We start from the raw sequence: 20602 nt of genomic DNA, 5'->3' as shown, positions 1-20602 counted from the left end.
ATCACTTTTCAAAAAAATCCATAAAGACTTTTTGATAAAAGGACATTCACCATTTCATCACTTTGAAATGTGGGGAAATTATCTTTTTTTTTCTTTAATTGTCTTCTAATTTCAAAATAATTCATGTGTGCTTGTTTTTTTTATAACTGTTTTGCATCGATTTTCCACATCTCCTTTAAATGAGCCATGGTTAAATGAATGTATTAGATAAACAGAACTAAATACTGGACTAGCTTACCACAATAGATGGATAAATATAATAGTTTTATTCTAAAAGGATGTCTTAAAGAAATGGTGATACCTAAAAGGAAACAGGAACACATATCCAAAGCAAAGCGGTAAAAATTTGGTTAAAATCTGTAACCCTCCGGGCCCAAAGAGGGCGGTAACGCAAGAGAATCCCGCCCGTCATCCGTTTTAAAACAAACTGAAAAGAAGTCGAGGTAGAGCGGAAAGAAAAAGGAAGAAGAAGGAGAAGACAGAATCGGTACCACAATGACTTCGGCTCGGAGACTAACTAGGGTAAGAAAAAGATCTTAGTTGTTGGATTTCTGCAACTTTGACATGGTTTAAACAATGGTTTCGACTTTATGAGTGTAGCTACAGATTCGTGAGCAAAGAGAAAATGTCCGGGTGTTTGTCGCTCAAGTGTCTGACAAAACGAAAGGATAATGACGGCCGATAGACGGTGACTCGGGGTTTAGTTGTTAATTTGAAATGCCAGCAGAGCGTGATTAAGCTTTAAGATAAAACTGTCATCTACGGCTTTAAGTCGGAAAGCAAGCTGGTGTTTAATAGGCAAGCATGGTGGAAACTGTAGCAGCTCGTTTTAACCGCTTTCGCCGTCTGAAGGCAGCCGCGGAGGCGAAAACATGGAGACTTTGGGGTTGGGACGTGACGTCAGACCTCATCTGAGCCGTATACGTTTAATAAACGTTTAATAATAAAAAAAATATATATATGAATGACATTATTCTCTTGTTTAGGGGATTAAGAGTTAGTTATTTGCAAAACAGTATACAAAGTTATTTTGACTTGGTCATGTACTTGCATGTAAACAAACGCAATATAAAACAAACAGAAGGAGTAATGCCTTTATTCAGCTTTTTTCAGCAACAAAATAGAGTAGTCAATAAATTATGAAGAATTAAGTGTAACAATTGGAAAGAATTGTTCCTGTAAGTTAAAAGAGTAAGTAGAAAAATGTGGCTATTGTAGACATTGATTTTTATTTTTAAAGAGAGAAAAAAATGAATTGTATGCTAATGTTGTAAACAGTGTAGTGGCTGGCCAGGCGTTCATACTTTCTTTTGTTCTGACTCGTTTTAGTTTTGATTTGCTGTATGTTAGTAATTTCCTCATACCAAAAAGAAAATGGTGAAGTGTGCTGTCACGACTTCTTGAAATCTCCTGACAGTTCAGTTTTACAGTTCACGTAAATTCCAAATTCCACTGGGAATTAGAAAATAACTACTATTTGCTTTCAGTTAAAACTGTTGCAAGAGAATTATCTGAAATGACTGGGACTGTAGGGCATGTACAGCTTGAATTGATCGGTATAAAATATTATGACTGTCACTTTCTTTCTGCCAATCACTTGCAACTGTAGGACCTCAGTGGTTTGATAACATTTACTAGTTTCTTCCTCCTGTTTGTCTATCTCACCTATATGTTCTTCTGAAATTTATACTGGCAGACTTTTTGACCATATGAATGAAAAATATTTGATCTGAGTAACCAGATGGATTTGTTTTGTAACGCTATTTTTTTTTTTTAAACTAATGCTAGTGCTAGTGTTCAGCTAACAGCTGGTTGTGGTGGTTGAAGGTGACTGTTATCACAAGGCTGCTCCTTGATATTCTCTGCAACTGCTTTGCTTTATACCTGAAATCAGTCAACCGCAAACAAGGTTAACAAGTCACAAATTAAACACTTTTTGTTTTTTTGTTGTTTTTTTTTTAAATAACTAAAAGTAACCATCATGGAACCATTAGTCCTCAGCCAATGTTGCTGCACACGCACATTTTAAAGATGCAATACCCATTTAAGTTTGAAGCTGTTTCAGGTTTTTGTTTTTTAATTTTTTTTCTTTAATTTGTTGAGGGTTATGTTAAAAAGCTTAGTCTATATGAATCCTTGAGTGTTTCATACATCACAGGCCTTCATAGCAAAAAACTGAGTTCTCCACCTCTGTCTGTTTGCCATACACACATGTCATTGCAAAGGTCACACTTTGGCAACCCATTATTTAATTAAATTTATTTATTTATTCATTAATTAATTAATTTATTGTTAATTAGTATGAATCTATGACTGCTGCCCTGTAAGTATGCAGAACTGTATTAGTGGAGGTGAAGGTCTCACACAGGCCATCATTGTCCGATGTTAATAAAATTTAAAACACCATAATTGTTTTTGCAGTATTTATGTGAACAGCCTGGAAGGAAAAATGCATTGTGTGAATAGTAATCTGAACCGAGGAATGAGCGGGTATGAGTCATTGTGGAGGAAGTGATGTAACTGTTTACTGTCTGACGGGACTCGGTCCATCAGGGCCATATTACACAGTTCCTCTGAATCACCTACACCCAGCAGATTGTATTTCTTAGCTGGTTTCTTGACTTTTCCTCACGTTTTATCGACATCAATCAGCCACAAGTTTAAAACCACAACCTCATAATGTGGCGCTCACCCTAATGTCACCAAAAGAACACACCTTAAGTCAGTGTGTGTGTGTCCGTGTGTGCCCATCCCAACAATGCTTGTCTCGGTTGAGATCTTGGAAATTTGGGGACCAAGTCAGCACTGTGTTGTTCATGTGGTCATTGTAGGTTCTGACAGTCTGCATTTGTGCAGCGTCATGCACAGCAATTTGTGTGCTGACACATTTTTATCCTAGCCAGCTGAAGACTGTTTTTCTGTGGGCTAAAACGGCATGGTCCAGTACTGCCCTTTCTGAACCTGCCGAGTCACCATTTCTCCTTCCTTGGATCACTTTTAGTAGGTTCTGGCTACCAGTTTGGAGATGTTGTGGCTGATTACTCTACGTTATACATTCACGCATTTGTCTGTTTGTTCTTCCTGTTCTGTCACTGCATAATTTTGCACCAAATTTCAATCAATTATGTTTCGTTTCAGGAGATTCAAGACATTCGCGATTCTGGAATAAAGAATTTCCGAATCATTCAAGTGGATGAATCTAATATTTTGAACTGGCAAGGGCTTATTGTTCCTGTAAGTATTGACCCTATGTAACTATACATTTTTCCCACTTTTGTTTCTCTAATGGCTCAAATTTCAGATCACACATTGTGAAGTTCGAGAAGAACATTTTGGTAGAAATTTGGGTTGACTTGTATGAAAAATATTGTTTTATTTATATATATATATATATATATATATATATATATGTTGTGAACAGTACATTATCAGCTTACTTGTTTTTTGTTCACTTATTTTATTTTTTTAAGGTTTCTGTTTTGGTAAGTGTCAGACACAAGTTTTGGTTCTGTTTAATGCTGTAGAGAGGGGCATCCTTGATATGTTCAGAAGTATAAAAAAGAAGAACATTATTAGAGAAGAACACTGAAATCATTTTAGCAACATTTTTAATTTTCACTATTAAAAGTATCAAAGCGCACATAAAAATGACCCCCACCAAGTCATCTTAAAGTCAAAGAGCATTATTAATTAAATTATGTAATTATTGTTGACTAAATATTATTCCGATTTTCCTGAAATTAACACATACTTATTTTCTTCAAGGACTGTCCTCCATATGACAAAGGAGCATTTCGGATTGAGATCATCTTCCCTGCAGAGTATCCTTTCAAGCCACCTAAGATAACCTTCAAGACAAAAATCTACCACCCCAACATTGATGAAAAGGGCCAGGTCTGCCTGCCCATCATCAGTGTGGAGAACTGGAAGCCAGCCACGAAAACCTGCCAAGGTGAAAATGGACATCCACATCTTATTATTGTTTTCTTATCTGTTCCAAAAAGTACCAAATATGCTCACAAATGTTCTTTTCTCATTCCCTCTGTCTGCCAGTGATTCAGTGTCTGGTTGCGATGGTGAACATGCCTCAGCCAGAGCATCCACTGAGGGCTGACCTGGCAGAGGAGTACACTAAAGACCGTGCGAAATTCATGAAGAACGCAGAGGAGTTCACAAAGAAACACAGTGAAAAGCGACCTGTGGACTGACGATCCGCCTCTTAGACTTCCTTTTTGTTTCCTGTTCAAAGAACCCAGCCTGACTCTCTGTTCTTATCCCCTTATTTCACAGAGATGGCCTGTTCTCCAAACCTGCATTGTTTAGCACTGTCCAACCACTCTTTAATAGAGGCTTGTGTTGCTCTTTCACTTTGCCAAAAAGAAAAGCAGGACTTTTTGGTGCACAGGCAGGCTCTGGCCTCAAAGTGTCACCTTTTGGTTGTTTTTGACTTCTTTCTACTGATTTTTTTTTTTCTTTCCTTTTTAGAAAAAATAAAATTTTCTGAGGTGGCATCGTCGAAAGTGAAATCTCTGAAAAGTGCTGTTCTGCTTACTTTAATGCTGAATGTGTTCTTAGATTAATCATTAGCTTATGCACACCTGTTTACAGATTTTTAAGCATTGTTTCAAATCTTGACGGCATTTATGCTGTGGGTTATATTTGTCGTCTACTCCTTTCAGTCGTTTTCCCCCTAGGATACACCGTGATCTGTAAAATCACCCGTGGCAGTGGCAGAATTTAAATTTGTTGCTCATGCAAAATTCACACAGGAGCAAAGAAACTTCTGAAAATGGAACAACATTCAAGTCATTGAATCATTTTTGTATCTTTAGAAATATTATTAAACTTCTTCCACCTCTGTTGGCCCCTTTGTAAAGTGCATGTTGTCAGTGAACAGATCCATTATTACTGATGTAAAAACAAGATACAAAATTACTGATGCTTACAAATGTGAGAAGCCAGTAGGAAATACAGAGGCATATGCAGGATCTTTCCTATTCCTGTAGTGGGATTTTTAGGCATAATCCTTACCAGATTTACAGCTGGGTCCAGCTTTGGAGAGGTAAAGAAAGGCGATTGACATTACTTTGATAATGTCATGGTTGTTGATGCTATAGATGGGCTCATCTAAGGATTTCAAAAACTGCACATCTACTGGGATTTTCCTGCGCAACCATCTCTACGGTTTAGATAATGGTTAGGAAAGGAGAGCGTATTCAGTTAACTTATAGATTTTTAGAGGTCAGAGGAAAGGGACCAGACTACTTTGAGCCACTAGAAAGGTGGCAGTAGCTCAAATAACTACTTGTTACAGCGACACCAACTTTGAATGTTAAGCGTTGAAGCTGATAGGCTACAGAATTAGAAGACCATACCAGATGGCGCTCCTGTCAGCTAAGAAGAGGACACTGAGGCTACAATGTGCACAAGCTCACCAAAATTGGCCAGCAGAGGACAGGAAAAATCTTTATTTCTACTGTGATGTTCAGATGGTAGGGTCAGAATCGGCATGAACATAAAAGCATGGATCCATACTGTGTCAATGTTTCAGGATGATCGTGGTGGTGAAATGGTGCGCAGGGTATTTTCTTGGTACATTTTGGACCCGTAAGTACCAACAGAGCACTATTAGCCTACCTGAGTATTATTGCTGACCATGTCCATTCCTTTATAACCATCACGTGCAACTGGAAAATCTGCAGCAACTGGTTGACGCTATCATGACAGTATGAACCAAAATCTCAGGAATGTTTCTAGCACCTTTTTGAATCTCAGCCACTAATAATTAAGACAGTTCTGAAGACAAAAGGGTTTCCAACCCAGCACCAGCATGGTTTACCTAATAAAGTGGCTGATGATGATAGGAAAATAAACTGACATCTAATAACTACAAAACTGACATTATCTTCATACAAACAACAGACCGTGCTTCAGTGAAAGAATTCTGAACCACTTTCTACACTTTATTGCTCAGCCAAAGTGAAAAACAACAACAGCAAAAAACAAAATGAAAGCAATAAAATGTTGTATAGTGTTTATTCATTGAACTTGGGGTTACAATTTTCTTGAGGTAGAGTTTTCCTCTAAAGAACACGTCTAAGATGATTTATCTTAAAGAAATGCACTCTGTCTTGGAAACTTAAAGAGAATGCTTTCTCCTCGCTGATGGGAGTCCCTCTCAGGTGCTCTAGCAGGCTCAGTTTGAGAGGGAGGACTGATCAGGTCACCGAGGAAACTGAGGAGTTCAGTTTTCATTTCCTAAACTGAACAATGGGAGATGGGATTTTGATATCCTGGCCTTTTTCCAGCCGTTTCTCACACTCAATCAGGTAGTTGACGCCGTCAACCAACAACTGGACCAACTCCACCTAGAAGCACACAGCAACAGAATAGCTCAGACAGGGCGTTATATAGAACTGATGCATGTGAGCTTATTAGCATGAAAAAAGAAATTGTGCAAAGGGCAACAAAAGAATCTCCTCACTTCAGATTTGCCCAGACGGTCAAGGTTGGAAATGTCAAAGGTATCACCAGTAGCAGCCGTGTCGACTCCCCCTGTGCCGCGTTTCTGCAGCCGCAGGTTGTCAAGGATTTTGCTGAAACGTGTGTCCTGTAAGTTGGAATCATTTATAACATGTTGAAACTGTAGTTAAAAGATTTCTTTTTCAAGAACAGAAATAATAACATGAATAGAAGTTGGGTTTTTTGGGGGATTTAAAAAAAATTCTAGATGAGATCATGAGGAAGAATTTGGATTATAGAAACCTTTAAAAATTAGCTGACAGAAGTCCCATGAGACAACTGTTGTCGTAAATTGAAAATATTTAAATAAAAGTGAACAGAACTTAAAATTATAGTGTTATAGTGTCATTATATTACCTTGCTTAGTTTTGGCAGGCGTACATGGACACCCGCCCTGAGGCCGGTGCCCAGGTTGGACGGACATGTGAGGACGTATCCCAGACGTTCATTCCACATGAATTCCCACCCTCTCTCCTGGATCAGGTGCTCCACCTGTAAACAGTATGTTCATGGTTGCCCAATCACATTTTATCTATACATAATAGTTGAGCAAGATAATCACTTTTTGCAGCGCTTTAGTTGAGAGCTGAGAAGTTTGAAATTTGAGGAGTTTTCATGTTAACAAAATAAGTACATAATGAAATAAATGCAGTTTTCTTTTATTATGATTCAGGATAGATAATATATAACATTTGTTCCCTTTTTCAAACGTAGACTGTAAGTAAACTAGTCATCAAACAGAAATTATTTATTAATAAACAGAATTTTAAAACACTCAAAGTGCTGGATCAAAGACTCAGAATTATGACACTTGTTTTCAGATGCCCCAAATGACCAAAATTGGATAGTGCTGACATGTGAAGTAACATAGCTAAATTAATGAAATGCAGTTCCTCTAGTGGCCACTGGAGCCTGGCTCATAATCAAGCCAATGCACATAATTTTGGTGAGTGAAATTCTAGTATTTTATAAGTCTGCTACTTAACAGGTATATGTCTTTGAATAGTTAATGGATCCAACCTGCTAATCGAGCTAGGTAGTACTAGCTAATAAGTTCTACCCTCTTGTCCAAATATGGTTTCTTTTGGTCCCCAAAAACAACATGACAATGACTAAAATGCTGAAACGTTATTAAAACCTGTCAGGAATGGAATGGTGGCTTTGCCCATCTTTTATATACAGTTTGGGAGTGTGATGCATTTATTTTTTAAACCAGTGGCCAAACAGAGTTACAACAGCTGAGTTTGCACCTCACAGTGGATTTAATGTGTCACAAAGAATAATCCTTTTTGATGACTGAAATGAAGATGTGTCAAATATGAAATTTGACACAATTCGTGTATAAACACGAATGTTTATAAACTGAGTAATAATTGAGATATTTCAGCCTGATACAACTCAGCAACATTAGCAGCCACAAAAAAGACTGTCTAATTATCAAAATGATATCCCTTTACTCTGTTTGACATCACACTCCACTGTACCTGTTTGAGTCCGTTGCAAAATCTCTCAAACACTCTCTTCATGTTGCCGCCCTTCTCCATGGAGATAACTCTGGTGTGGTCCTCCTCATTGACCCAGATCAGGAAGGTCTTATCATTGTTGTGCCTGAGGAAAAGAAAACAAGAAAACTACTCGTCTTTCATTACTGCTGATGACTCATGACACAAGGCACTTTGATATTCACACTTGTCGTCTGTGCAAAAACATGCGTTTATAAAAAGCTATGCACACCAAATGGAAAACACAGCATCAAACTTCCTGCTGTTTTAGTGGCTCAGTTTCCAGGAACAGGCACAATAATAACTCATACATCGTCACACAGCAGCGGACATGCACAAGAACTGAATAGACCATACCAGATCCCCCTGGCATCTGGCCAGTCTCTGGCCATAAAGGCACATGTCAACAGTGGAGAGACAGGCTTGTCAAATAAGAAGTGATCCTACAGGTGGGAATGGTTAAGGGAGGATCAAGAAGGAAAGAGATGTAGATTTTTAGATTTTAAAGGGAAGAAAGACTTCTTTACAATTTGGTGATGAAAAGATTTCAAAGAGTCATATATAAAAGGGCATTGGTCTTTTTTAATAGGTATTGTTGAGGCTGCAATGAGATTAGTCTTTAAAAAATGGATTTAAAAAATATATTCTCAAAAAATAAATAAATATATATATATAAATATAGATGAACAGCCTTTACAGAAGCTACACGGGGTTGCTGCACCATCTTGTGGTTCAAAGTGGTATTATGCAAGAGTACAGCTTATCCCATTTCACTGTCAGTTGATATCCCTGCAGATGACCTGAACATAAAGCCACAGCTGCTGTTTCTTCACCTTCTGTTGAAAGCCTTATTTCAGTTTGGAAAGTTTTAAACTCTATTTAAGCAACATATTTTGTTAAGATTTATTTTTGTCCTTATCTGGCAGTTCAGCAGTGAAGAGTAGACAGGAAAGAGGGCGAGAAGGAGAAGGAGAAGACATACAGCAAGGGGCTGCAGGTTAGACTGAAATCAAGCCACTGCATTTCAGCTGTAAGGCATATGGTGCCTGTTTAACCAGTAAGCTAAACGGATACCCAACAAAGTGCTGGGTGCCAAAGAAACATCCACCCCATAAATCTCTATATTTACCATTTTTAAATTTACCATTCACACAAAATAATAATTACAAATAACATTAAATCATAAGTCTAAATATAAAGGAAAGCGTATACATTTCTCTGAAATGATTAACTGACATCAATAAGTTGCTGCTGCTCCTTTTCCGTCATGTCTTCTAGGCTGTAGTAGTGTCCAGCCAGGTCTCCTTTAAGGCCAGCTAGGGCTGTCACTACTACCCGCTCCACCTCACGGCGCTCAGCCCTCGAACAGGCTGGGGGGAGGCTAAGCCCACGGATACTACGGCCAGTACGCACCCGGGATGACAGAACATAATTCTCATCAAACATGCCATGGGTTATCTGGAAAGGACAAAGGCAAAGACAAGTGTTTCATACGTGTAGAAATCGAATATGGATGCACTGAAATTATAGTGGCAAGAAGCTATGGTCTAACCTTGGAGGCATCCAGGTCAGTAGGATGTTTCATGACTCTGGGGTCATAGCCATTATGTCTGTCTTTGATGACAGGGTCAAAGAGCTCAGCAAACACCTAGAAGCACCAGCAAACAAAGTCTGCAGTGTAGGTTTGTTTCAGGAAGTCAGAAGTTTACTTTGACAGTTGATGTCTTATGATATAGACGGTGTGGAATTGCACCTTTATAATAAGGATAATCATCAGCTCTATGACAAAGAATCAACAGTTACTGGCTTAATGGGGAAAAAAGACTGTTCCAACCATACTTTCATTCAGGTACTACACTCTGTATAATGACACATCATTTCTGACAGTATGCATGATACTTTAGCTATGAACATATGAATCAGTTCATAAAAAGTCTTCTGCTATCTTCTGTTGTCGAAACATTTTGTAGTGAGTAATTCTTATGAAATGTGCAAGTGATATGAGGCATGCTTTTTTTTAACCTTACTGCCTCAGTTTTTGAGTTCTCACGTATTACCAGATTTACAATTAATCAATATACTGATTATTATTAAGATAAGCACAGGTTATTCAGTGGATAATTTAAACAAAACCCACTTTGTTTTACCTCATAGCTCTCCTCGTCACCAGCCACGCAACCCACTGTCTTGATGAAAGGGTGTCCAGGGTTGTCGACTCCCGTTTGGATGCACTGGTCAAGGGTCCAGTTGTTGGGGGTGACTTTGTCCCTCAATTTGGCATAAATAGCTGGAGTAAGAGCAGAGGCCATGCAGTTGTTGTGCTTCCTCAGGTCAGGGTAATCAGAGCTTCAAGAGGAGACGGATTGAAGAAATGTAAAAGTTTTGAGAGTTACGACACCCCTGGAATAATATTCCTTCTTACTCCAGCTAATGTTGACAACATAATTTTCCCTTCAACGTATTCAGTGCTGATCTAGCATATAGCTGTGGTACAGAATACCAGTTGGTTAACCTGGAGATATCTCATTTGTAAGCAAATAGACAATTTGATGTGTACATTGTTGGTTTGGGGTTGGGGGAAAGATTTTTAGGTAATTTTTGTTCTTTTATTTTGCTAACTTAGGGGTTTTTATTTATTTATTTGTATAGCGCCAAATCACAACAACAGTCACCCCAAGACACTGTATATTATAAGGTAAAGACCATACAATAATGGAGAAAAACCCTAACAATAAAATGACCATATCTAAGCAAGCACTTGGCAACAGTAGAAAGGAGAAACTCCCTTTTAACAGGAAGAAACCCCCAGAAGAACCAGGTTCAGGGAGGGGCAGCCATTTGACAGAACAAAAGACATGCAATGAAAGAGAGCCAGAGGTTGATAATAGCTACTGGTGGCTCCCATTTGTCCTCAACTAGCTGCTAAACTTAGCTGCCATTTAGGGGGTAAGAGTACTATAACTCTGGAATCAGAGAGTTCATCAATATCAGGAATCTAATATTGGACAAAGAGTATATGGAGTCAGTGGCTAAATTCTGAATCTTTATATTGTGTAAAACTATTAGGAACTTAAGGTGCTTTTAGATTCTGATCCAGCATGCAGTGGCACTAAGTAGGCTTCAAATCATTCCAAATTTATCCTGGAGCCTAAATATGAGCACACTATCAGAAAAATCTATCTTCAGCCACCAGAGAAGCAAGTGTACTCTATGTATGCATAGGATGAGTGGGTAAAGGCAGTAAAAGGGGAGAGCATAAAATACAGTGTGAAAAAGTAAGTGAGAGTGAGCCAAAGGTAACCCAGATGAAATGTGAGAGCGTCACTGATCTTGCAAGACATCGCCAGCATATCTGACATGACATTGTGTACTCTTTGAAACTCTCAGATGTTTAGTTGGACTGTGTTGACACAATCCACACATGTTTATTAATGCTGCAGGCTCAGTGCATAAGATGAGATCAGAAAGCCCTTATTTATCCCAGAAGTTGGAAAATTGCTGTGAAACAATAACTTGTTATATAGAAAATACAAAACAGTATGCAGGGTACTTTTACTTTGAACACATGAATCAGTTCATAAACAGTCTAGTGATGTCACCTTCTGCTTATTTCTGTTATGGAAACATTTTGTAGTGAGTCACTCTTATGAAATGTGCAAGTGATGTGAGGCACGTAGTTGGTCTGTCTGTTTTTAAGGGAGATAATTGCAGTCTAATACCTACTCACTGACTGGTCAAGGTCATCTACTGCAGAAAGAACTTTTTGCTTCAATCCTCACATCTCTTATTGTCATCAGTCCCTATGATGTAACCTACTCTTTCACCTCACTTTTGACTGTCTTTCTTCTTGCTTAAGCATAGAGTGTATATGAAAGATGTACAAAGCCACTGTGACATCATTCTATTCAATTCAGTTTTATTTGTGTAGTACCAACTCATGCTTGAAGGCACTTTATATTGAACAGTAAACACCCTACAATATTTTAGTGTAAAGGCACAACAATATTAGAAAGTCAACCCCATGAGTAAACACTAGATGACAGTATAAAGGAAAAACTTCATTTTAACAGGAAGAAGCCTCCAGCAGGCTCAAGGGGAAGTTGGGGGAAAGGGAAATAGAAGTGAGCAGGGAGAGACAGGACAAAAGGCGCGCTATGAAAGAGAGAGCCATTAACTATTAATGGTTAAATATAATAGTGGTGTATAGCATCACCAGAGAGTGAAAAGATGACGCAGCAGAACTAAGGATTGAGGTTCAGGGTCACTAAGTCAGCAGTAATTATAAGCTTTATCAAAAAGAAAAGTTTTAAACTTAATTTTCAATTTAGTGGTATTGCGCAAATGGATGAAGATATCCCTGCAAATGTTATCAATGGAAGAACATATCCTGGTCAAAAATGACTCCAAGATTCCTCACACTGTTACTGGGGGCTAAGGTAATGCCACCTAGCATAAGATTCTGGTGAGAGGCCATGTTTTAATATTTTTAGGGTAGAGTAAAATAACCTTAGTTTTCTCTCAATTTAGAATGTCATTCAGGAACTTCATGTCTTTCAGACATGCCCATAGATTAACTAGTTGAATTGTATCATTTGCCACTTGGTATTTTGAAACCACACATCAGGGGTGTCCAACTCCAGGCCTCAAGGGCCGGTGTCCTGGAGGTTTTAGATGTGTCCTTGGTCCAACATAGCTGATTTATAGGGCTATATAAATGGCCTGTCTTAAGGTTCACCAGAGGCCTGGTAATGAACTAATCATTTGATTCAGGTGTGCTGACCTAGGGTGATATCTCAAACTGGCAGGACCCTTGAGACCTGAAGTTGGACACCCCTGCCGTACATAGCCAGTGAGGGGCAGATGTGACTGAGCGATGTGTAAATATACTGTAACAACCTGTCAATAACAAGGTAATGTAGGCTGAATCTTAGCGCACCCCTGGTTTTATCCTCCTTTTTTAAATTGTTGTCATATTTTACAAAGTAAAGCTTTAGTTGCACTGAGATCATAAATTCTTCAAAAAATAAAAAACTATTAAGGTCATAGAACAAGGAAGCCAAATGGTAATGTTCTAACAGATTTCTAGCCAACCAAGTTCTTTTTACAACTGGTCACCCCTTGGTGGCATTAGTGGTGCTAATGTTGACCTGTCTTACCTGGGAGGGTAAAGCTTCTTCTTTGCCTCAGCAGCCAGAGAACTGTTTTCACTCAACAAGAATCCAGCTGTTCCTGCTCCCAAGCCGGCCAACAGCACAGCTGTATTGCGCTTGGAGATCAGGCGTGTGAAAGAGCTTGCCATTTTTCTGCTAGCTGGGTTTTCAGTAGCAAAAGGACTACATATAAAAACACAAAAGCAAGGTTTTGTTGATGACTTGTGAATGGTGCTAACATATACACGTACAGGCAAAGTGGAAATGGACACCTGATGTGTATCTAGTATCCTCATGTTGTGGTGTCCCTGGATCATCATAATAAATGTTGCTGTAAATTCAGCATTGCAAGTGACCAATCACATTGTCATGATGTTATAGTTTTGGGGTGTAGAATAAAACTGCGAAAAAAATCCAAAAAAGGATCAGGTCAGGGTTAGGGCTGAGGATTGGGATGTGATTGTAGTGAGAGTTCTAAAGATTAAGGTAGGATACCCAGAACAATCTAGGCCTAACTTGCTCTTATCTAATGACCTTTCACCCATGAAAAGTTTTATTCAATATTATATCAAGCTTAGACCATGGGAGGCTCTGGCAAACACTCTTAGTGTTATTATCGCAGTCTGAATGGCAGGTTTCATATGACACAGAATGGCAGGTTTCATATGACACTAATGCTTTGCTATTGAACAGTGAGAAGTCAGCCGTAAGCTAACAAAAAATGCGACATTTATTCAAAAAGAAATGGCTTTAATAATCATTCTTGTTAATTTTGTCGAAATGTCCCACAAAAGCAATTCATTTAGTTTCATGGACCTGGCCTGGAAGGTCAAATTTTAGCTTATCCTCTGTGGATTGTGTCCATGAGAGTGTGTCTTTATATAGAGGGGAGCTGTGAGGTCGTTGTTAGTCCTATTAATCAGAGTCAGACCTGAAATTAAAAGTCACTCAGTTAGTCACATGATTTTTATGAGCTCCGTTTGTCCCACTCTAAGGCTTTTCCTTTCTCTGTGTAGGTTAAAGGCAGTTCACTCTGTGGGTCAATGGGCGTAGTATTTATAGATTGGTGGAAGGCGGTTGCACTGCCAGGATTCAGTGTCAAGATCCAAGCCATGCCTGGCTCAGACGGTGACATTCAGAACTGGTCATAAGACCAGAACCTCATAAGGCAGTGGGACAGACAGATGGAAACAAGGCAGTTGGAAGGTGAAGTGTACAGGAGAGCTGATGTATCAGGATGAAAAACAGGTGGAAAGAGAGTGCAAGAGTTCTTTCTAGAGATCAGCCTGTGAGAAACCACCTCTACTAACCAACACTGAAAATTATGAGATCTTACAGATGCTCTAAGATCACTGTCCCCTCCCCTGGTTGCTGTGACCTTTTAACTGGAAACTTTTCATGTAAAAAAAAAAAAGCACCTACTCTCTGTTTGATTTTCTACGTTTCTTCCTGTTGTTTGCTTACATATCACCTTGAAATCATCATCAAATCCTGCTTCACCTTCCACCTGCTTTCCTTGTCCATAGCTTTTAAACTTCACATTAATTTTGAATGTCAAAAGCATGCAATTTTTTTGTATACAGCCTGGATCTTTAATACTAGCTCTACAACCAGCTCAATAATTTTCCCAAGTATTGGAAGCAAATGAAGGCTTTCTGTAGGAGAAATAAGAGAAAGGAGATACAGTACCTGTAGAAAAGCTGCTGCCTTCTTGCTCAGGGTCTCTTGTTAAACAGCTTTTCACTCTCCTCTTACACAAGGCTCCACCCCGTCATGTGGGATTAGAAGGTCGGAGCCAATCAAAAGTTCAGAAAGAAATAATTATAAGCCAATGGACGTATAGTATGCTTTCTGCTGAGCCATGATTAACCATGACCACCAAGGCTCCAATATCACTGTCCAGTTTGACCTTGATATTTGAAAATGATCTCTTGTTCCACTTCTGTGACCATGAGAGCTATGTACAGCAGCAGCCATGCCCTGAGTTAGAGGATTCAATATTTGCACATTACAAAAATCCCATGGATAAAATTTAGTGAGAAAATCCTATGTGGATAGGTAGTTAAACTAGACTCACTGTAGCCAATACCAAGAGAAACTAGATCTCCCAGTATAAACCTTAGAGTTTTGTACACAAGTACTGTCCTCCCAATGCACTGTCAGCTAATAAGCTGCATGGGTATGGGTAAACTTCAGTGCAGCTTGTTTTATTTGATTAAGATCCAGCAGATCCCAGAAGACTCTCTGTCCAGAAGACTTCAGTCTTTGGAACAGCAAAGATGCAGGAACCTCAAGGTCCCAGGAATCTGGTAGAGGAACCGAGCTTTAAGTAGGGGTAAAGACCCCCGCAAAGGCGAGAGGGAAATGAATTTAGAGAGAGAGAGAGAGAGAGAGAGAGAGAGAGAGAGAGTGTAATATTATGGCCGATGGCTCAACTCATACCCTGCTTATGCTTATGTAGGGCACACAATTTTGGCTGCTTTCCTTACAGTTGCTGCACATCTGCAACCCAATTTTCAACCCACTTTTTATTTGGTTTTCTGTTTTTGTGCCATGTTTTTTACTGACATTTTCCCACACTGTCACTCTCAGTGCTGACATCATTAATCTAGTCCAATCATCTTCTTGCAATCGTTAAACCAACCCCTGTTTCGCATAGTTTAAATATGGGCTCTCAGTCATTCTCCCTTTCAGGCTCTCCTTCATACAACCTACCTGCTCCCCGTCTAAACCTCACAGACCCTCAGTCTTCATCTTCACCAGCAACCACCAGCATCTAGACTTTGGGGGTGGGGTGGGGTGGGGGTGGGGGGTGGGGGCGTCCTAAATCCTATGACTGCTGAGATTCTGGTCTGCCATGATGGGTCATGAGTCTAATTATGAAATCCATTATTTTTCAATATCTCAGTAAATCATGCTCAATTCTTCCAAGTGATCTCTTCTCAGTGAACTTGCATTAGTCTGTGTGCAAGTTTTATTTTGGCAACAATGTGTGTTCATTTTTTTTCTTTTTGATGATTTTATGTGTCCTCTTTCTGCTTGATAAAACAACAATGTGCATCAGAATTACAGTTTGAACAGTTTATTTTTTATTTTATTTTTAAGCTTATAAATACATTAGCAAAACTGTAACTTCAAAGTATGCAGCAGTGTAAGAAAGCAGATTCCGGACCTTTGAAATGGCAAAAAATACGCCCCCAGACCCAATAACCCATCCCTACCACATCCCAAAGACATCAAACAAGCACAAAATTTTAAGTTCAGGGGAAATCACACTATATTCATGTTATAATCAAAATTACAGTCTAATGAAAATCTTTGAATTAATAATAAATTAATAGTGCAAAGATCTTACTATTTCACTAATACACTCAATAGAGTTTGAAATATGAATATGAAAAATTGATCACATTGACGGGAACTATTAAGAATAGTGCCACATATCAAGAATATGTGGCACTATGCTTTTGTAGCATGAAAGAACCCCTTGAGTCCAACTCTCAAAAAGTGAAGCTCAAAAAGTTTTGTGTACAAAATCATAAACATTAAAAAACTCAAAAGACAGGATCTGATTGTAAAGAGAAAGAAAAATGTCTTAAAACCTGTAATGAGCATATTTCAAAACCTGCAATGTGTTTAAACTTTAAGGATTTTTGCTCTGACATGCGAGAGAATCTGTAAGAACATAAAGCTTTCATTTTTCCTTTTTATCATAGCGTAAGATTAAAAAAAGATAAAAAGCGAAGCGTTAGATAACGTCTCCTGTGAAACAGACAGTATTAAAGTAGATAAAATATGTGACGTACTCCAGCTGTTTAGGAAACCCAGCATGTCTACACACACACACACACACACACACACACACACACACACACACACACAGACTTTCTCAGTTACTCAATTATGCAATTACTTGATTACTTGCTACAGGGTCCCCAACAACCCCAACAACCCCAAACTTACTGTGTAAACTAGTGCAACTAGTTTGTGTTCATTTGATTTGTGTTACAGAAAACTGATATGTTGTAAGGACAACTTTGAATAGGTAACAGAACTGTACCACTGTTTTATAGTCTGCTCACTAAATATACACTTCAGTAAGGCACATTTTCTCCTGAGTTTCCCAAGCGCAGTGATTGATGGCATTCTATGTAACAACCCCTGCTGTGTAATGAATGAATGAATGTGTTGCTCTGAGCTAGAAATTGTATATATATCAACTATATGTCTGTTTAGAAGATGCAGTTAGCCAGGTGGTAGTCGGGGTTCAATCTTGAGTGAGAGTTCATAAAGGGTATCTTCATCAATCACTAGGCTTTTATCCAGCAGGAACTGAGTCACCTGGAATGGAATGAGATAAGTTAAATTTAAAGATTTTGGATTTTTTGAAGGTTAAGCAGTGAAAAATTATACACTTACTCTGATATTGATTGTTTGTTATTAAACACATTTTCCTGCTAAACTGGCTTCAGTATATTTTTTTAATTATGTAAACAGCTCATATAAATCTGCTTAAAAAAATCATTAACAATAATTACACGTTACAAATATCTAATTAGACACACCTTTGGTTGGTGCTCTATCCTGTACGGTGTTTGCTGGAACTGACGGATCTCCCGGATGATATGAGAAATCTGAGATACCAAGGACAAAGTTACTGGAATGCTTCAGACATGATGTTTTTTTCTAGAGTGTGTGTGTGTGTGTGTGTGTGTGTGTGTGTGTGTGTGTGTGTGTGTGTGAGGGGGGTGGGGGGTTCACTCGCTGTCCTGGTAAGAGACTTGTTAGTCTCTAACCAATAACCTGAAATTACTCCCTGCTACATGCTTGTATTTCGAAGGAAATATCTGAAACAAGCTCATTAAAAAAGATGCACAGAGTACAGGCCTTTTGGAGAGCCAGTTCAATAGTATTGTTTAGGCCTCCAGCAGTAGTAAAGGTAGATATTCAGTGCAAGTATTAAATTATTTAAGACAAAATTCTGGAAACCGTGACTTTAGGTATTGTAGTATCATATCACAAAGATGGACAAAAACAGGGGCTGTGTGCATAGATGTTCAATGTCTAAATAGATCATCATAATCAAGTCCTAGATGACCGTTAGTCAGTATTCAATAGAGTATGGCATATGTGCCTCAAACGGATTTAAGCAGCTCAATAACTGACATCCAGATTCAAATTTTATGTTTTTAAAGTTTTTTCTGCTATATAGACCATTAAGGCACAGTGAATTGTGAGTTTTGTGCCAAATTCCAGTTTTAGGAAAGTGTAATCCTTACCATCCTCATCTTAGAGAAGTTAACAAGGCCTTCCTCTGTAAAGTTGGGTGTCCCCTCCTCAATGCAGGCCAGGTCAGTGAGGTACATGCCCAGGTAAGGGACACATGGAGGATTACAGCTGTGCAGACAAAGCAGAAATGTACAGTGTTTATGAACTGATTTGAGACATTTTCCTCTGCTCACTGGCTATATTTACTTTTTCAGTGTCTCTCTGAGGTTCTTGAACCGTCCCTCTGATGACACAATCTTCTGAAGTCTGTCCCTCAGTCCCTTTGTCTGAAAATAATGAAAAAAAGAGTAATTTTTTCAGTACACAGATGTGGTATTATTTTCAGCAGCTCTCTGAAAGGAGAATCAACCTGTTTGCAGACTTTTGCCCAGGTCTTTTTAAGCCTGTAGATGGCACTGCCTTCGAGTGCAGCAATGATCTCCAGTACTCCGTTGTAGTTATTGAGGCAGCGACAGATGTCAGCCACTGCCAGCCACTTCTCAATGGAGCTGGCTCTGGAGGCCACATCAGTATGGGTCATTATCTGAGACGCTACCAGGTTGCTCATCTGTGAAGCAAGGTATAGAGAGATGAGAGATGTGTCCAATAATCTGTCTGCCTTCAGTGATATGCCAAATTATGTCACTGATATTAGTGGGCAAAAGAATACACCACCAATCTAATGTGGATAATCATATATATTTAGTTTGATTGTGAAAGCTTTCTTCTTTATAGACTGAAATTTTAGGAAAGACAGCTATTAAATGCAGCTCGTCCTTTGATTCTTCAGCATTGAGAATCCAGTATTTAAAATGTAGAAATATATTTTAATTAAAGGCACTGCTCTTACTTGTATTTTTCCATTTCCACTTTTTGATTACTGAATGCTTTTGTATTATTAAGTCTGTTAAATCCTCTTTTTCAGTTCTGTCTCCCTCTAGCTTACAGAGGGATGTCATGTGTACTGGACTCTAAGTAGTGGTCACTGGCCACTTTTTAAGAAACTGTCTGGCTTTTGCCCCTGACTGAACAAGAGAGACAACTGTTGTACCACAGACTTTTTATAAAACTCCCTATAAGCCCCACCACTACATCACTGCTCAGGATAAAAAGTCACCGTCTTACATCATTAAAGTGCTGGGTGGTCTTCATGATGTATGGAGTCCTTTCCGTTTTATCCAGCTTCATAAAGCCCTGACCTAGGAACTCCCTGCAGGACAGAAAATATCCAAAATCATAGGTTACACATACTGTATGTCCACATGTCATAATCTGTTCCCTACAATCTCTGAGCTTTACTCCTCCAAATCTTTAGCCCCCTATGGGAAGTTATCTTTGAGTCAAATACTATATTTCTTTAAGTGTAATTTTGTTTTATGCTAATCATATTAATCAAGGATATTGTTAGTTCAGGTAGACCATAAAATCAAACAGCCTAGATCCCAGCAGATCAGCTGATATCATTGGCAGCCTACATCAACTAGATGTAGGCTGCCAATGATATCAGCTATTCTGCTGGGATCCAGGCTTATAGTCCTCTACACATCTAATTTAAGGTGTTTTAGCAGGCCAATAAATCCTAGTTAAATTACTGTATAATTTGTTAACTTGCTAACTTACTATAAACTGGGCAGCTGTATTCTTAAGGCACGTTGAGATACCCAACTAGACTCAATATAGGCAAATGCGCTGTACAAAGACATTTTAAAGAGATGATCATATTAAATAACTCCAGGGTGATGCAAGGAGAGCTTGAATGTCTTGTATAACATACTTACTCATAAGGAATACTCCTGAACACAATATGATCCAGCAAGGTGATCTGTTCTGCTAGTTCTAGGGCTGAGAGTGACTCAAAACACTCTGATTTAGGACTCTCCGCCTTGAAAACACAGACAAACAAACTGCATGTGTAAAAAACAGTACTAAACTGCAAAGCTCTTCAGGGGACTACAGTACCACACAAACACAAATTAAGTCCACATATAAGGAAACGACCTGTGGATATTTGAGGAGGGAGGTAACATAATTCTCCTCAATACAGAGTAACCACAGCGGCTATTTTTCACAAGGCAAGGACATGACATTACTGACATTATTCTTACCACAATGAAGTGTAGAAGCGGGCAGCTCTTCTGTGTCATTCATGAGATAAAGGAT

At 38.7% G+C, this 20602-nt stretch overlaps 3 protein-coding genes across 4 annotated transcripts in view; 1 reads left to right on the top strand and 2 right to left on the bottom strand.

The window, feature by feature from the left end:
- Positions 1-403: 403 nt before the first annotated feature.
- Positions 404-4859, top strand: ube2l3a (ubiquitin-conjugating enzyme E2L 3a). Its single transcript, XM_085464429.1, has 4 exons — positions 404-522; positions 3139-3234; positions 3766-3952; positions 4054-4859. Exons 1-4 carry the CDS (start codon positions 496-498, stop codon positions 4206-4208), a joined length of 465 nt encoding a protein of 154 aa, XP_085320555.1. The 5' UTR covers positions 404-495; the 3' UTR covers positions 4209-4859.
- A 1160-nt stretch (positions 4860-6019) lies between these two features.
- ckmt2a (creatine kinase, mitochondrial 2a (sarcomeric)) lies at positions 6020-14944 on the bottom strand. Its single transcript, XM_085464428.1, has 10 exons — positions 14864-14944; positions 13181-13357; positions 10172-10370; positions 9577-9672; positions 9261-9482; positions 8382-8467; positions 8007-8130; positions 6880-7014; positions 6485-6610; positions 6020-6368 (listed from the first exon to the last, which is right to left on the bottom strand). Exons 2-10 carry the CDS (start codon positions 13321-13323, stop codon positions 6252-6254), a joined length of 1248 nt encoding a protein of 415 aa, XP_085320554.1. The 5' UTR covers positions 13324-13357; positions 14864-14944; the 3' UTR covers positions 6020-6251.
- A 1308-nt stretch (positions 14945-16252) lies between these two features.
- Positions 16253-20602, bottom strand: part of rasgrf2a (Ras protein-specific guanine nucleotide-releasing factor 2a) — a 48641-nt gene continuing 44291 nt past the window's right edge. The window contains exons 22-29 of one of the 2 annotated variants that reach the window (XM_085464425.1): positions 20548-20577; positions 20221-20324; positions 19568-19652; positions 18813-19010; positions 18650-18729; positions 18454-18571; positions 17740-17808; positions 16253-17515 (exon numbers count right to left, since the gene is read on the bottom strand). In XM_085464425.1, coding sequence (XP_085320551.1) covers positions 17420-17515; positions 17740-17808; positions 18454-18571; positions 18650-18729; positions 18813-19010; positions 19568-19652; positions 20221-20324; positions 20548-20577 — 780 coding nt within the window. In that variant the 3' untranslated portion in view covers positions 16253-17419. The remainder of the gene's footprint in view (positions 17516-17739; positions 17809-18453; positions 18572-18649; positions 18730-18812; positions 19011-19567; positions 19653-20220; positions 20325-20547; positions 20578-20602) is intronic. The other variant, XM_085464427.1, reaches the window with a different exon arrangement.

This window comes from Copadichromis virginalis, linkage group LG7 (genome assembly GCF_057382275.1).
Source record: "Copadichromis virginalis isolate Kocher_CV1m ecotype Utaka linkage group LG7, C_Virginalis_male_GT1.1, whole genome shotgun sequence".
Classification (NCBI taxonomy): domain Eukaryota; kingdom Metazoa; phylum Chordata; class Actinopteri; order Cichliformes; family Cichlidae; genus Copadichromis; species Copadichromis virginalis.
The sequence above is the reverse complement of the archived record's forward strand: the minus strand, read 5'-3'. Positions and strand labels throughout refer to the sequence as shown.

What these genes read in the sequence shown, in the direction of transcription:
- ube2l3a (XM_085464429.1), top strand. Translation starts at nt 496, where the DNA reads ATGACTTCGGCTCGGAGACTAACTAGG. An exon ending in CGGCTCGGAGACTAACTAGG is followed by an intron (nt 523 to 3,138) that starts GTAAGAAAAAGA and finishes GTTTCGTTTCAG; the next exon opens with GAGATTCAAGACATTCGCGA. An exon ending in GGCAAGGGCTTATTGTTCCT is followed by an intron (nt 3,235 to 3,765) that starts GTAAGTATTGAC and finishes ATTTTCTTCAAG; the next exon opens with GACTGTCCTCCATATGACAA.
- ckmt2a (XM_085464428.1), bottom strand. Translation starts at nt 13,323, where the DNA reads ATGGCAAGCTCTTTCACACGCCTGATCTCCAAGCGCAATACAGCTGTG. An exon ending in CCAGATGCCAGGGGGATCTG is followed by an intron (nt 8,131 to 8,381) that starts GTATGGTCTATT and finishes TCTTTTCCTCAG; the next exon opens with GCACAACAATGATAAGACCT. An exon ending in GCCTGCCAAAACTAAGCAAG is followed by an intron (nt 6,611 to 6,879) that starts GTAATATAATGA and finishes TCCAACTTACAG; the next exon opens with GACACACGTTTCAGCAAAAT.